The 17,436-nt window shown below is 37.8% G+C and overlaps 1 protein-coding gene across 4 annotated transcripts; it reads right to left on the reverse strand.

The window, feature by feature from the left end:
- Nucleotides 1–772: 772 nt before the first annotated feature.
- LOC127425204 (voltage-dependent calcium channel gamma-6 subunit-like) lies at nucleotides 773–8,195 on the reverse strand. Of its 4 annotated transcripts, none has more exons than XM_051670920.1 (6): nucleotides 8,095–8,195; nucleotides 6,279–6,359; nucleotides 4,645–5,484; nucleotides 4,165–4,239; nucleotides 3,626–3,763; nucleotides 773–2,778 (listed from the first exon to the last, which is right to left on the reverse strand). In XM_051670920.1, exons 3-6 carry the CDS (start codon nucleotides 5,042–5,044, stop codon nucleotides 2,558–2,560), a joined length of 834 nt encoding a protein of 277 aa, XP_051526880.1. In that variant the 5' UTR covers nucleotides 5,045–5,484; nucleotides 6,279–6,359; nucleotides 8,095–8,195; the 3' UTR covers nucleotides 773–2,557. The 4 variants fall into 4 exon arrangements, with proteins under 4 accessions (XP_051526880.1, XP_051526881.1, XP_051526883.1 ...); XM_051670921.1 differs by lacking the exon at nucleotides 8,095–8,195 and adding an exon at nucleotides 7,824–8,086; XM_051670923.1 differs by lacking the exon at nucleotides 6,279–6,359 and having other exon boundaries at nucleotides 8,095–8,140.
- Between the last annotated feature and the right edge of the window lie 9,241 nt (nucleotides 8,196–17,436).

Here is a 17,436-nt window from a genome sequence, read left to right on the forward strand (position 1 = left end):
CCCCCCCCCTCCCCCAAACCCCCAAAGGGATGCCTCCTGGCATCCCAAACGGGAACATCAAACAAAAAACAAGACAAACAAAATGAGAAATAACAAAGAACAGAAAACACAACAGAAAGGGAGGTAAGGGAGGGAAACCAGGGAGGGAGTTTAAGAAAAGAGGCATGAGCACTGGCAGCTGCAACTGGGGAGTGGCCTCCGTGGCTGTGGGCATGACATACTGTAGGCTGGGGAATGGCCTCCATGGCCGTGAACACTGACAGGGATGGGGGAACGGCCTCCGTGGCTGTGAGCACAGGTAGTGAGATATTCAGTCAACACTGAACTACATTTAACATTAAATCAAACAATCCAGCAAAGGACATGACACATGAGGGGATTAATATAGGCATGAACAAACAAGGAACAGGTGCCGCTCGACAGCTGAAAGTTGGCATGATCAGCGTTCCCATGGAAACAATCAGGGTGCCCATGGAAACGCTGATTCCGCGTGCCAGTGGCACCTGAAACACATGAGGAAGAAAATGTCAACACGCTTGGAACAAAACAAACAGAGAACAATGATGTCACGGTCATGTCAGACAAAAACCCAACCTGACAAAGTTACAGGACCGTGACATCACCGGAGAGCGCACAGCGGTAACTCACACACAGTGGTAACTCGCGCACAGCGGTAACTCACACACAGTGGTAACTCGCGCACAGCGGTAACTCACAACCGGACCCCATGTGCTCACACAAAGACAGGACACGAAACGCAAGGCAGAACATGGGGCGATAATGTCACGGTCCTGTCAGACAAAAACCCAACCTGACAAGGTGATAGGACCGTGACATGAATAAATAATAATAATTTTTAAAAAACAATGCATAAACAGATCTGCGTCACTCTTTATTTGCTATTAATGTGCATTACTACCACATTCAGTATCCAAAGCAATTGCATTTTTTTAAAGGTATATCTATGTACAGTAAGACATTGAAAGTCACAATAAATGTTAACAAAGAAATTACACTTGAGTCCAGAACAAAAACAATGGTTACTGCAAACTTACATGGGAATCTGTGAACCAAAACCAGGACTGCTAATAATAATAATATAGAACCCTTACCAGAAGATGCAAAAAGCTTATTTTATTTATCTTATTTAGGAATTAAGGTAACAATTTGCCTGATTTTACTGAGAACAGAATTTATTTGTTATTGTGCATAAATTATACATGTGTAAGTTTGCTTTAGATGCTTCAAGTTTCTAGATCTGAAGAGAAAACTTTGATTTTGTTATGATATAAACTACAAATAACCATTAAAGTAAACTGAATAGCTGCTTGCAGAAATATTCCCCAGAATTAAAATTCTGCATTCATCCCGTCTAATATGTACCCCCATAAAAAATGTATCACGCCTCTGCTTCTAAAATCTTTGTGTATACTCTTTGCTAAACCAATATTAATATATATTTTGTTTTATAAAAATATGACATTTTTGTACTGAATAAAGTGTATGAAATAAAATGCATACCATCTTCCACCAAAGTTTGAATTATAAAATGGCACATTTATACTTTGAATTGTGCAGAATCCAACCCCACTCAGTAGGAAAGCTCTTTCTGTCATGCACCAGCGGCAGGCAAACAATGAAACTTTCTCATTATTGTGATCTGCCATTTCACTAATTGCATTACGCTTTTAATAACTGATGCTAGATCAGCAACAGTGTCAGTGTCCACAATGGACAGAAGAAGCTGCAGATAATGTGGCTTTAATTAATACTTTTGATTTCAGTTCATCTCATTACTGTCATCAACTGAATCATCTCCAGATGAAGAAGGCTGGTTAAAACCAATGATAAAGGCTTTTCATTGGCACATAAAAGCACAAAACAAATCTTAAATAAATCAGATTAATTCAGATTAATTCATCCAAACATTTAGATTTTATCATTCAATCACCCTCCTGTTGTTCCAAACCTGACTTTTTTTCTTTAATGGAACACAATAGGAGAGTATGTTAGTCTTAGTCACCGTTCGCGTTCAGTGCATCTTTTTTTTTTTTTTTGAAAGTGAATTGTGACTGAGATTGTCATTCTTCCCAATCTCTCCTTTTGTGTTCCATGTCATGCGGGTTTCTAACTATATGAGGGTAGTACAGCATCAAGTTAAACTGTGCAATGTTTCTGGAGAAAAGTTAAACAAATGTCCAACATAATCTAAGAACCATTACACATCAGGTTACTTACTTAGGTATTAATATTTAAGGCTTGATGATCTGAAATATTCCATCCTAATATTATGTGTAATCTGCTGAAATGCCTGGCCTACCTCCTGTTATATTTCTTACACCTTTCATATTACATTTATCCAACCCTCAAACAAAAGCAAAATACTGCATTGTTTCACATAACATATCCTATATATGGAACAGTATTTTTTCATCAGTGGAGAAGTAGTCCATTAATCCTTCTGTTTCATAGGTTCTCCAAGATGTATATGAATACTGTTATCTGTTCCACAGTATTAATAGGATAGAGTGCAAACTGCTCTTCATCCTCCACACCACTAGATGTCACTGTTGTTTTTAGGAAGGCATTTTTCCCAAGGACTGTAAGGTAGAGCAAGGACCAAGAACAAGGTCCCTGCAACAACAACAAGAGCCCCAGCGCAACCTAAACATGTCACTGACCACGACATTTTATGGTGTAGAGGTATGGATTGGTCACTTGCCAGGAATGAAAGCACTGATTGGTGGAAGACAATGAGACAGATGAAGATTAAGACACCTGACAAGAGACGGAGATGGAAAAAAAAATTAATAAATTGCCTTTTAGCATATAGTTTTTAATCCAATGTGATTTACACAAATAGAGAAGCAGTCCCAGCAATCCCAGCTGAAGTGCTTTACCCTGTAGCAACCTTTGTGTTAGCAGTCATTGTTGGCTGGTTCTGCTTTGCAATTCAGTTTACTAGGCAATATTTCTTGCTTTTGACATTACTGTACCCAGATTTGTATCCACTACTGTATGTCAGTGCCATGTTGCAATTTTCTGAAGGTCAGTTATCTTATGAACAAAGTAGTTTTCATCAAGGCCACAATGGAGTCCACAATGGGGCAATAACTTAAATAATAACCTAGAGAAATCTATCTGTTTGGACGATGTACAAGTTTCTTAATGATTTTATTGCATTTTAGTTTATTTAGCATAAACATTAGATATGGAAGCACAGAGGTGGACTTAACCAATTGAACCATAAAATGCATAGTGAAACATGGTTTTGAATATACAGAGATTTAATTTTTTAACCATAATGAAACAATATTTATGACAATTACAGATTCCCTGTAATTTCTTTTAATTGATCAATATTTTATCAATATCCATTTTTGTATGCTACAAAGTTTAAAAAATATACAGTGCATTGATACATTAGGCCATTGAAGATTTTTCTTATAGCCTACCGTCCTTGCCGTCTTTGAAGACAAATTTAGTAAACAAAACCCAAGTACTTAAACCTTTAGTTGTATGTTCAATATTTTGACATGTAAAACGGGCCATATTTTCATATTTGTAATACCTTGTTCAGAGATTTTAGTTATTTATAGCTAATTGCATGATAGTGTTTAATTACCTGATAGTATGAAGCAAACACAGGCTGGCTTCAAGAAGAACTGCACACCTTTGCTTACTGCCATGATGATGCAGACAGCCCCCATCACCATCAGGGAAAGACTAAAGATAGCAAACATGGCCGATGCTACAGTCAGATCTAAAGGAGGAAGAGGAGTCAGCGTCAACAAATGATAGTAAACTGGATTAAAGATGACATTAAAGTTGGACTCTTCTGGTTTTTCCATGTCAATTAGCTTTGGGCCAATCAATATGTTAGTAGATAGTAGTCCTAAATGTGTTTACATTTACTTTTAGCAAATATACACATTTAAAATGTGCAATTTCTCTCTCCATTGTTCATTTTATATCATATTGTCTAAATACTGTACATTACTGTATTATATACAAATATACTGTATGGACATTTTATTGGTTGTTCATACAATATCCAAGTATAATTTTATGAAAAAAGTACGTCAGAACTCAGTGACGAGACAAAGAAAGAAACTGTAATGGTACAAGATCTAAAGATACAGAGGACAATGTGAGATGACTCACCCTTTTCTGGCGTTTTCTGAAATAGGACAATGTTTTCTCCAGTGGTGTAGAATTTGAAGAAGGTGCAATTGGATTCTATAATTGGATCCAAAAAGGTGATGTTACTCCAACAGATAGTTAAAGCTGCTGTATGTAGTTTCTATGACACTAGCGCCACCAAACGGAATAGCAAAAATAATGATAGTTTTCAAACAGCTTCCCTGAATTCTACTCCCATCTAACACTGATCAACAAAAAGACAGTCCCACACAAACTCACACTATTGGTTAAGTTAATGTTTCTCTATAAAGAAACAGCAATATTTTCAAAGTGCCACAGAGATACAGGTTTACAACTTTTGTGAAAATCAATCTACAGATGGCTTTTTTAATTGTTTCTGCATATTATCAAAAAAGTTATACTCTTCAGCTTTATTTCTAGAAATCCAGCTTAAACGTTTGCCCAACCTACGGAACATTTACAATAAACAAAATATCTTACCTCCCTGTAAATCCAGTGGCCCACAGCTCTCCTGCTTTGAGTCAATATCTGACACCCAGAAGGTCTTGGTGCAACATTTCCACAAACCATAATGTGCTGCCAGGCAAGTCTGGTTGTTGTGGAATCTCTTTGATGGTGTGAGCTCCACCCAAAATTCTGTGCCCACCCCTAGCACAGTAAGCATGATGCCAGTCACAGCCATGAAAAATGTCAGCTTAATCTTTCCCTCTTGGCTTTCGCTAATGCCTTTGCCAGAACTGGACAATGTTCTAAGTCGGCGTTTGCGCCCATCGCTCCGGGATCCCATAAGCCCTTCCAGACCACCCGAACCTTGGTGCACCCCAGCAGGTGCAGTCCCTGTCCTTACCTCTTCATCCTGCACGATGAACGTGGACCACATATTTGATTTGTAGCTTCAGAGATCCAGATAAGTTAAAGAGAGGCAGTGGCTTATTTTGAAAGGACATTTAAGTCCTCTTAGATGATTAAGCTCAAAATAATCAGATCAAGAACACAAACAAAGGAAGTTAATGGAGGGAGAGGCTGCATTAGATTCATCCAACAAGATCAATCTACGCCAGTCTGTTTTTCTAATGTAGAGGTGACACTATGCTTTGAGCATGGTAAGAGGTGCACCATCAGAAAGGGATCTGGCAGAGTATGTTAATAATGTTGGAGTTAAGATCAGAATGGACAGCTGATGGAAGCTGGGAGGTACAGGAAAGGGGATAAAGCTTTGCAGAAACTATTGTCCATTCGAAAATTGTAAAGAATGCTTGGAGCTTGAAGGTGTGAATGATGAGCAGGAAATGAAGTCAGGGATTGGTCAGGTTGGTTACTCTAAAAAATCAAGAACATGATGAAATGGAAGATCAGAACATAAGCACATCTTAAGTTTTTTATGATTTAGGGAAATTATTAGTATAAAGGTTGGCTCAGCCTCAGACTGCATATAGTGTGCTCAAGGACCTTATGATGCATACTGCACACAAAACTTGAAAACACTTCTGGAAATAAGAATCTTCATTCAGATTGCTTGAATTAATACACAGCTTCTGCTAGTCAGCATACACAGGTTTTAATAATTTCACCTGGAAACTAAGTCTTTCTACAATGAGTGTTTTTTAGGAAGGAATAATTGTTAGATTTACCAAGTTTGGAATCAGATGTTTTAAAGAAGTTTTGTTTAAAGCCCTTGCTAGCAAGTAAGCTAGATTATACACTTTGTTTTTTGAGTTATATCTTTGAAATAATTAATATTTAATAGTTTAATCAGACAGATACAGTCTCTTCCTGTTTAAGTGGATGGTTCTTGGCCAGAATACTCTGCAAACTGGACCAGACTTTATGCCATAAAGGACGAAACATACTCTACGCAAGTTCAGTATTTATATGCAGATGCTTCTAGCTATGCAAACTCAATTTTGTGCGTTGTTGCATTCCAAAATGTGTCAGACCAAAATTCAACTCTTTAACTTGCGCTCTCAACTTTGCCACAAGCAACATTAGTGTGAACTGTCCACTTATATAGTCAGTTTTCCCTTTCAAGTCAACAACTGTCATGGCGAAGCAACAGTTTGAAGACAGTATTGCTGAGCAAGTAAGGTAAAGTAAATATATTTATTGCAACTTACCTTAATTATAACACATCCAGTTTAATGGTTCCGACATTTGAAGGTAACTCTATCGCCCCCTTGAGGTACTGAGGTTTGTTACTGTCACAGTAATGCAAGAATGTTAAGCATGTTAAATTGCACAGCACGTTTGCAATGCATTGTCCAAGCGCTTGCATCTGCCTCAAAATTCAGATGAGAAATATAATCGACTGTACATAAATAAAACAAAATATTACGATATGCAAGCTCAAAATTCTCAAATAATGTGTATATCAGTCATATTTCTAAAAATACACTGTCCAACATCGCGACACCAGTGGATATAGTTTCAGAGAGAGGTATCACCTCTCTTGCCTCCCTTCAGCTCACTGCGATCTCATTGAGCTCCTAAAGCGTAGCGTGAATGTGAGTGGGGTAACCGCGGAATATACAGTAGGCATAAAGTCACGTGAGAGGAGGCAATGTCTCTACTTTGATTTGATTGGTCATTACCCTGTCATTAATTCACCAATGCGATACCGAGCAAACTGGTGGAAGTGGGTGTACTAATTACACAATAAATGATTTACCAACAAGGACAACACTACTTCTGTCCACATCAGAATCAAAATGAACTTGAAATTACTTGAAATAGAATCAGAAATCGTTTGTGAGTGAGCCGGTTTTAGTGAGCACCCTTTGTTAATTTAAGGCACACCTTTGTGCCATGATGACACCTGTGGTGCTTACAGAGGTGTAAATGATCTGAAAATTGGATGACTATTAAAAATAATAGCTGTAAAACAATTAATAGTAATAGATACATGAAATATGCTTGTTGCTGTGTAATTGTAAATACTATTTTTGAAGCAATGTAAAAATATAAATAAAAATATCACTTTTATATTTTACTTGGTTTAATAAATAGTTTGTTATATGAGCATACAAAACATTATAGTACTGTATGCTTGTTAATAGTTTAAGTTAAAAGGCATTCAATATCCCTTCTTACACAGAAATCTGATATACAGCACGAACATTAAAACTATAGTTCATATACTTGATCATACATATTCAAATTACACTTTGATTTGAGAAAATATGCTACATACAATATATGAAAACAGCCATTTGTTTGTACTATTATGAAGTTTTGTTGCATGAAAACAGTGAAAACATTAAATGAACATAATTACATATATTTTGATATATACAATTTCTGTATGGGGTTTCTCCTCAAAACGATGTAAATGTCAAATGGAACTGAAATATGAATTTACCTTGAACTAAAAAAAAAAAATAAAAAACAAAAAAACAAAAACGAACCCTGAGACAGCCTCCTCATTTCAAAAGTCCACCACACGCCACTGGCGTACGCATACTTGAGTAAAGTATGTTTCTGGCCTAAGTCAAAAGTCTGGCTATGTGAGACTAGTATAATAGTAACAAATAAACAAACTTAATATATAACGAGTATTATATAATTTGCTGTTGTGGTAGCAAACAGTTAAGATTTAGAACATGCTATGTATATGAATATATTCCATGCAGTTCTTAATTGATTCATTAGCTTTATTAAATTACCTTGTGGAAACTATTAGCCAAGTTCAATTCACCATGGACCCCAGAACGTTTGAAGAATAAGAGAGCAAGCCAGCAGAACATGCAAATACTGCCAAATGGCATAAGATACCAGTATTGAGACTCAAAAACATCAAAAAGGACTTATTTGTTGCTAAAGATTCGAAGTTTTCTGCAACAAAACAATTAAAATAATATTTTAATAGTGACTTAATGCTAAAAAAGGAATTACTTTAACACAACAGACAATTACTTTAACAAACAAATAGCTGACCTGTCGACTGTCAAATGTGTGTAGGTCGATTTGCAGAGGGGGTTTCTCTGAGACAGACAGACTAAGTACATAACAGGGGTTTTAAGAGGGGGACGTCAATATGACAAACTGTCATTGGGGAGGAGAGTTGGCATCTGAAAAAGATCACGTCCATAACAACAGTCATAGGCTTGGCCATGGTCGCCATGTTGTGTCTGAGATTTCAATGTGTGGTCTCCATGCCAGCGCAATGTTTGTATCTCGATGTGTGTCGCTATGCATGTATGTGTGTAAGTACGCGTGTGAGCATTTCTCGATTCTATTTTAGAAAGCCACCTGTTAATGACATTAAAAAAGCATGGCACCGAGCCCACTCAAAAGTTGAGGTTAGAAGATGTGAGTGTGTGGGCGTTTGTACGTGTAATTCTGGAAAAATTAGGGTTAAAATCCGGAGGCACTCCAGTGTCAGAATTTCAAGCACAACGGTTTACTTTAAAAATGTGTTTTAGACAATCTGCACCGCAAAAAATCTTTCCACAAAGCATAACTTTAAACAGAAGAGTGAATTCACTAAAAAAGTTGCACCACTTTGTTTGCAGTGTTTCAGTGCCACACCTTTTTCACTCTTATTATAAGTCTTATTCACTAACCACCGCAATCCAGATAAACAAACCACTAAATGTGCAGAAATAGTGCTGAATTCCCGGATTTAAATTTTCATTCTTTTCAGCACAAACATGCCTCCTTTACAGTAAACTAGGCTTTTTATAGATTGCATCTTATTCTCAAAACTTTTTGTCCAACTTTGTCCAAACCTTTTGCCTTCCACAATTAATGTTTTTCTATTACTGCCAACAAAAAGCAGGTGATAAACAGAATTTTATTAAAATAAAATAAAATGTTTATGTACAGTACATTTTCGTACTGATCATGGCAGTAATTCTTCAAAATTGATGATCAAAAATTTCAAGTCTATTTCATGCTTTTAAGAGCACTTTAAAAATTATTTGTCACTGGAAAAAGATGAACAAGGATGTAATAAAATAACTGCGAGTTAATTGTTTCTGGAAAAAACATTATTTAGTCAGTAAACAGTACTACTTTTGAATGACTGTCAATAGGGAAACATGCTTTTTGCCATCAAAGTGCAGTTCCAGCACATACCAGCAGGGGCCAATGGGGACCTGCTAACCCCCTTGTTTGAGTGTGACTGTGTGTCAATGTTTCAATAGTAAATATTTGTTCAATTATGTTCTGTGATTTAAGTGGTACAGAGGTAAGGGAATTATCCATATTTTAACAGAGACAGAGAACCAAGTAATCCTAAAAACACCCTTTATAATGCGATCTATTTTATGTACTAATAATGCTGCTATTAACTTCTTTTTTTTATTTCTTGAATGTACAGTAGATAGCACATAAATTGTACATAACGATTGTTGTTAATGTACTTTGGCCCAGGGGCAACACAAGTCCCTTCTTAGTAGGGCACTGTGCCCCAGTAAAATTTTCCTGAAAATCCTTGTCTGATGAGGGAGATTACCATATACCGATCTGGGAAATATGCTTTTGTTTACATATTGCCTGATGTCACTATTAAAGCCCATCCTTCATAATATCAGGATTTCTAGTTTTATATTTTCATTTGAGTTCTTTTATATTGAATAACATTATATGTAGACAGAAAATATATACATTATAAAAACTTGTACATTAACATTAATATTTATTGCATACTACTGTTGCATTGTTATACAGTCTAGGAGGAATGAATGTACCATCATGTACTTTCATCTTAATTAGGTTTAAATTTAATTCACACAGGTATTAACTACTGACATGTCAAATATTTAGGCATTTTTATGCTTAATATTTTCTGAATGAGCAAAAAACTTTTAAAATTTTTTAAAATTATTCCTGCTCTCTAATTTGTATGAATTTATGCAATCTATATAACCTTATAAAATCTAAGAAGCAAACAAGATATGCTGTGATAGATAGATACAGTATAATAAAAAATATATTTAAGTGCAAATATATTACAATTACTGTCTCAGATCACTTGCAACCTACTTGTAAGTTTTTAAGCAGTCGGAAATTTTATTTTATTTTCAATTTGGGCATGTTACACTATTCTTAACAGAAAGTTTGAGAAAAACTAAAGATGTGGAAGTATACTGCCAAAAATGGATGAGGCCGATGGGGTGGAATGTGGTATCTGTTTAAAGACTCCATGAAATCAAAATGAAAGTTTTGCTGGTTTTAGTCCATATCTACAGTTGTCACGTTTGAAGGAAGTCACGAGAGCGGGATCTAGATGCAGCTTAACTTTAATAAATAAATCAAACACAAAAACAGGGTAAACACTGGAACAGGGCAAGACAAGGAACTGGGAAACAAAACAAACATTACAAACAAGATGGCAACCGGAACATGAACTGGAGAAAAACACAACTGACAAAGACTAAGCAGACATCAGGGCATTATATACACAAGGACTAATGAGGTAATGAAAAACAGGTGATAACAATTGGGAACAGCTGGCAGTGATGAGGGCAGTGAATTATGGGGAATGTAGTCCGGGGAAAATAGAAGACCGAGGCTAAACACAAGGCAAAACAACAGTGAATCATGACAGATCCCCCTTCCCCTCTAATGGGTGGCTCCTGATGCTCAAGGAAGGTTGGTAAGGGAGGTAGGGCCAAGATGGAGTCGGAGACCAAAGAGGCCAGAGCAGATCAAGTGGACGGTCAGGAGACCAAGGAGACCAGAGCAGATCAGGCGGACGGCCAGAAGACCAGAGCAAATCAGGCGGACAGCCAGGAGACCAGAGCAGATCAGGTGGATGACCAGGAGTCCCAGGAGACCAGAGCAGATCAGGCGGATGGCCAGGAGGCCCAGGAGACCAGACCAGAGCAGGTGGATGGCCAGGAGGCCCAGGAGACCAGACCAGAGCAATTGGTTGTGAACATGGGCAGAGACTTGATAGCAGAAGCCCTTCTTCTCCTCCTCTGCTTCCGGGCGGCCGTGTACACTGGCTCTGAGATGGACAAGGCTGGCAACGCTGGCTCTGGGATGGATGAGGCTTCAAGCTCGGTGGCCGTGGCAGGCGTGGGCATTGAGTCGGTGGCCGGGGCAGGCGTGGGCATTGAGTCGGTGGCCGGGGCAGGCGTGGAGCAAGGAGTCGCGGAAGGCTTGGCGCAAGGAGCCGTGGGCGGTTTGGAGCAAGTGTCTGTGGGCGGCTTGGCTATGACATGGCATGGATCAGACTCAGGCGTGGCTGTGGCATGGCATGGAGCAGACTCAGGCGTGGCTGTGGCATGGCGTGGAGCAGACTCAGGCGTGGCTGTGGCATGGCGTGGAGCAGACTCAGGCGTGGCTGTGGCATGGCGTGGAGCAGACTCAGGCGTGGCTGTGGCATGGCGTGGAGCAGACTCAGGCGTGGCTGTGGCATGGCGTGGAGCAGACTCAGGCATGGAAGGCTTGGATGCCGGGATCAGGGAAGGGAGATGAGGATCCTCTGAAGCGAGAGTTTCTTATGTTAACTTCACGTATTCCTTCCAAGTGTAGTCTCCTGTCTCCGGCAATTCCCTCCACAGGTGAGCTGTGAGTCTGATCCGATAAACAGATTTCAGGTGGGAATCAGCAAATCATGTGTAGCTGGCAACGGTGCTGAAAAGATGGGAGTATTCCTTTAAGGGTGAATCCGCCTGGCTCAATTGAATGAAGTAAGCCGCTAGATCCATTTTGTATGGTTAGTTGTTCTGTCACGTTTGAAGGAAGTCACGAGAGCGGGACCTAGGTGCAGCTTAACTTTAATAAATAAATCAAACAGGGTAAACACTGGAACAGGGCAAGACAAGGAACTGGGAAACTAAACAAACGTTACAAACAAGATAGCAACCGGAACATGAACTGGAGAAAAACACAACAACTGACAAAGGCTGAGCAGACATCAGGGCATTATGTACACAAGGATTAATGAGGTAATGAAAAACAGGTGAGAACAATTGGGAACAGCTGGCAGTGATGAGGGCAGTGAATTATGGGGAATGTAGTCTGGGGAAAACAGAAGACAGAGGCTAAACACAAGGCAAAATAACAGTGAATCATGACAACAGTATTGTACTTCTTAAAGTTGACAAAATTCGTTGTCAAAAAATATAAGGAAATAAGGAAATTATTAAGGAAATATTTTTAAAAAGGTAGTAAACAGTAACCATTTTAGTGATGTTCACGACTAATCGAGTACTCGTTCTGCACCACGCAGTCGACTATTAAAAAAACACAATTCGAATATCTCAAATCGATTTTTCTTTGCACATTTGCCTGCCGTGAGCAGCCCTGAATATTGTAATTTATACTTATGAATCTCTCACCAAATCTCGCTGTTACGATAGAGTCCACTTGGGGAGCTATGTGTAACGATAAGAAGATATGTGTAACGATGTTGGCTGCTGACAATGATGGCAATGACGAAGATGACGTGAAGATGAAGAACCCAAGTGCAGTTTATTTACAAAAGTGAATGCCCTAACTATACACGTGAACTGAACATAAACATAAACATGAACTTGACATAAACCTGACTTGATATAAACTTGGCTTGACATAAACGTGGCCTGACATAAACATCTATAATCACATTCAATACTTGACCAAGACACAATGGAAAACATGAGGCTTAAATACATGGACATGGGGGAACATAAACCAATGAACAAACAGAACTGATAACAAGATAATTAAACAATAAACCAATGAAAACATGACACATGAACATGGAGGGAAAACAAGACATCACATGACTAGGGAACAGGAACTAAACTTTTCAAAATAAAAGACATGAATCAACAAAATACACCTGACAATATGATAGCATCTGTGATTTTTTTTTTTTTTAAAGCAAAGCCTAGTGTAGCACTAGCACTACTTGTAATATTTTGATTCTTATTTAATTGTACTCTTGTTTATATTCTTTTTGGAGTCATGCAAACCTATGGACAAGAATCTGCTTTTATGATGGAAAGAAACTGCAAAGCGGTACAAGAAACTCAGAAGCTTACCAGATCAGTATGCGTGTATGTGTGTTAAATCTAATTTTATAAAAAGCCAACTATCACCAGTTGTTTTTCTGAGTAATAACATGTGAAATAATAAAAATGTGATGGCCTTTATGTAAGTTCTGGGTGAGTGCAAATGTTCTGCACTTTTAAATCTTTCCTTTTTCTTTTTTATTAATGCTTATTGTTCATTGCAGCATAGTTTGTTTAAGTTACCTTATTTTGAAACCATTTTGGTAATATCTGTGAATAAAACAAAATATACATTTTACGTACAAGTCAAATTTGTTATTTTTCACTTACATCTTAATTTACGAATAATTGATTACTCTTTTTTTTTTTGTAGGTTTAAGTACTCAACTAAATAATTTTTTGAAAATGCCCATCCCTAAACCATTTTTGCCTTTTATTGTAAACTCATCTGCAAAATTGGGCTATTGATATCATTTGTAACCCATAGTTAAAATAATGCTACAAAAATAGAAAAACATGCTGCTCACAAAGTCACCAGAATTGAATGCTTTGGTGCTGATTTTGAAAATAATAATAATAATAATAATAATTCTAGAACAGTCTAGGAATGCTTTGGTCATCTGTTTGACCCTAGCCACAGCGTCTTAAAAATGTGCTGTTGAGATTACTGAAGCCTCATCATGCTTGCAATACAATTTGTATTCAATCCATTCTATGAATCAGTGATGTCCTGACATGGGTGCTGCTCATTTGTATTATGTAGCCTTATCAGACATACAAAAAAGGAGAGCCAGCTAAAGAAAGAGACCCAGAGAGACAGACACTGTGCTGCAGTCTTATGTGCTCAGCATGGCGATGATGGCTCTGTGGTCTCTGCACTCACTCACCTCTTTACAACCTCAGCTTTAGGAACACTGGCCAGTAGATGGCATCACCAGACTGAGGTCTTTCAAACCATCAACCAGCATAAGCTTTCAGCCCATATTTAGGACACCATTATCAGCCTATTAATGATTTAATAATGTAATATCTGCCTATTTTTGTTGCCTGTGTGTCTGTTTTTTTTTTTTTTTTTTTGTGCTCCCAGAAACTTTTTAATTTATGTGCTCACTGAAGCAAATGCTGATGGAGATCTCATCTGTATCTCATTTATAAAAGGCACAACTTTGTTTCCAGTGTTTCTCTTGAAATTCCTTATATATTGAAATACAGTATATATTGAAACAATTGTTCACATACAGAAAGAGTATAGAGCTTTTAAAATGTATGTGGATTGCATAGCTCAGATAATTTGGTTTTGGGAGATTTTGATAAAATGTCATATTGAAAATTTGACTTTTGATTTTAGACTTTGATATCTTGGCAAATTCATGAGCATTCCTGCCATCATTGACAAATATCAGACCTACCTTTGAGGGCTCACATAAACACATTTAACCCCTAATGATTGCTCTGATCTGCACATTCAGCACATTTTATAAGTGATTTATGCAGCACTTGATGTTTAATGTGAAGATTAGACATTTCGTACAAATACCCATAATGCCTCACTTCCTCTGTGTGTGCAGACAGCTATTCAAGTGTGTGCGTGTAAGAGTATTAAGCTTTGTATTGACGCAAAGGAGAGAAAGAGATAAAGAGATTATTGCCAGATGCAGAGCTTTCAGTTTAGGCCTGACAAACAAAAAAGTAAAAACACAGTCACAATATAAAAAATTATTGTCTGTACCCCTGCCCTGTCTTCTCTCCTTATAAGAACAATACATCTCTGCTTCATATAAACACGTCTTTGTATAGATAATTGTTTGTGTTTTTAATGTTAAAAGTTAAGAGCCAAAAGTCCAGTAGTGCATCAGTTATTCTCACTTGACCAAAGTTCTAACCAAATGTTGTGAGAAGGTTATGAAAATGCAGGACAGTGACGTGCAGAGTTATCAGGTAGGAGCTGTTAATTAAGGATCAATTACATCTATAAGTGGATCGTTACACAATGGCAGCTGTGGAAGCCATTCACCGGATCCTGCACCAACAATAGGCAGCCGGTAGGTCAAAAATGTCAAATCTTGCAGGCCGTTTCTAAATGTTAGTTTGTGGGGGATGCAGCAGCATTAAATGTCATGTTTTTGTTGGTGGCTTTCGTGTCTAAGTGGCAATAGCCCCTTTGGTACTATACACTCACTGAGCACTTTACAGGAACACCTGTACACCTACTTACTCATGTGATTATCTAATCAGCCAATCGTGAGGCAGCAATGCCTTGCATAAAATCATGCAGATAAGGATCAGGAGCTTCAATTAATCTTCACATCAACCATCAGAATGGGGAAAAAAATGTATCTCAGTGATTTCGACCGTGGCATGATTGTTGGTGCTAGACGGGATGGTTTGATTATTTCTGTAACTGCTGAACTCCTGTGATTTTCACACACAACAGTCTCTAGAATTTACTCAGAATGGTGCCAAAAACAAAAAACATCCAGTGAGCAGCAGTTCTGCGGACAGAAACGCCTTGTTGATGAGAAATGTCAATGGAAAATTGCCAGTCTGGTCTGAGCTGACAGAAAGGCTATATTAACTCAGATAACCACTGTACAATTGTAGTGAGCAGAGCAGTATCTCAGAATGCACAACAACAGCAGAAGACCAAGTCGGGCACTTTATTAGGAAAAAAGTGTTTCTAATAAAGTGCTCAGTGAGTGCATGTCCATAGGGTGTCCTATTCATTAAAAGCCTAGACTAAAAAATGCATGTGCCGCCATTGCCTGTTGTTGAGCAATTGTTGAGGATCTGAAAGCATTTGGCCTCAAAGACTCCTCACTCCTGAGCCCCTTTACCTGTGATCACCTTTTTACACCATTAACGCAGGATCTAATTTTTCAGAGCGAGCACAGCAAAAGGTTAAAATTCTTTAAAGAACAATTTATTGGCAATACATTTGCGCATTTGGTAGACCCTTTTATCTAAAGCGACTAACAGTGCATTTAAACTATTCGTTTTGTCATTTTAGCAAACATTCCCTGGGAATCAAGCCCATGATCATGCCATTGAACCAGTGGAACTACAGGAACATTTGCCTCATTTGACCAATTTGGTCTGTCCAAATCAGGCTTTTTTTAGATTCCTGGTAATTCCTTTAGATTTCAGGCATCATGTTCAATTTCTGGTGTCAGAATTTCGAATGCCACCATCTGATAACCCATACAAAACCTTCCATTCTCAGGATGCATCTATAGTACCTAAGGTGTAGTCTCTGTTATTCCTAATCTAATAGCAGGGTTGATGTCCTCCCCTTTACTTCGAAAGAGTGTCTGGGAGGAAGATCTTGGCAGGCCACTCTTAAAAGACCCATGGGACTCTGTCCTTAAGTGAGTTCACACTTCATCACATGTGTGCAAGGCACTCGCTAATCCAATTTAAAGTAGTACACTGAGTCCATATGCCCAGTTATCTAGAATCTACCCTGGAACTAATTTCTGTGTGCAGTTGACTAATTAAAAGTGTAAACGCTGTGGCATTGTGACGTTTTCAACAATAACCTCTTTGTTTGAGCAACTGCCACAGAACTATTTTTTCAGACCAGGTCACTTGTTTCTCATTTGAGATCTGGCAACACTGCAACTGGTATATGGGTGATTATGTGCAGTATTTAGCATGGACTACTGCCACTTTAAAAATAATGTTATTAACCATTATTTTATTCCGTTCTAACCGGTTACCATTTGGATAGGAGGTTTCTGCTCAGAGAGAACCAAAATAAAAAAAGATTTTGTTTTTGTGTGTGCTTAGTAATTCATGAGTTTCACTGGTCAATATTGTTTTGAACAATAAGCTAACGCCTATCTGTGTGGATGCAGCACAATGCAAAAGAAAACATTATTTTTGGTTACCAATGCCATAGTAGAAATAATAATAAAAAAAATCACCTCAAGATTAACTTATTCCACAAAAGGGGTTACAGATAAAGTGAGAGTAGTATCAAAATCCCTTTAAGGCAAGTCAAATCACTCATGCAAATACAGTTCCTACATCTACTTAAATAGGCAAAGACCAAAATAACCAAACCTATTGGTAAAGATTATGTTCAATAACATATTTCAAATCAGAAAATAAAATCTGACAACAATGGTCTCATAATTTTGTGCTGCTTTAGCTCAATTCATGCAAAAACTGTAGTTCTTATACTGTTCCAGTCCCATGAAGAGAGGCCACCCTTATAAACAATAAAGTAGCCTTTTCTTGGCCACTGATATGACTGGAGTATATATCTTATGTGAGTGTTATCACTGTAAACATTTGTAAAAAGTACTAGAGTACTAAAATGGACTCA

Source organism: Myxocyprinus asiaticus, chromosome 34, assembly GCF_019703515.2.
Source record: "Myxocyprinus asiaticus isolate MX2 ecotype Aquarium Trade chromosome 34, UBuf_Myxa_2, whole genome shotgun sequence".
Taxonomy (NCBI): Eukaryota; Metazoa; Chordata; class Actinopteri; order Cypriniformes; family Catostomidae; genus Myxocyprinus; species Myxocyprinus asiaticus.

Coding starts and splice junctions, on each gene's coding strand:
- LOC127425204 (XM_051670920.1), bottom strand. CDS start 5,044: ATGTGGTCCACGTTCATCGTGCAGGATGAAGAGGTAAGGACAGGGACT. Junction 4,240..4,644: donor GCCACTGGATTTACAGGGAG/GTAAGATATTTT, acceptor ATCCAATTATAG/AATCCAATTGCACCTTCTTC. Junction 2,779..3,625: donor TGTTTGCTTCATACTATCAG/GTAATTAAACAC, acceptor GTCTCTTGTCAG/GTGTCTTAATCTTCATCTGT.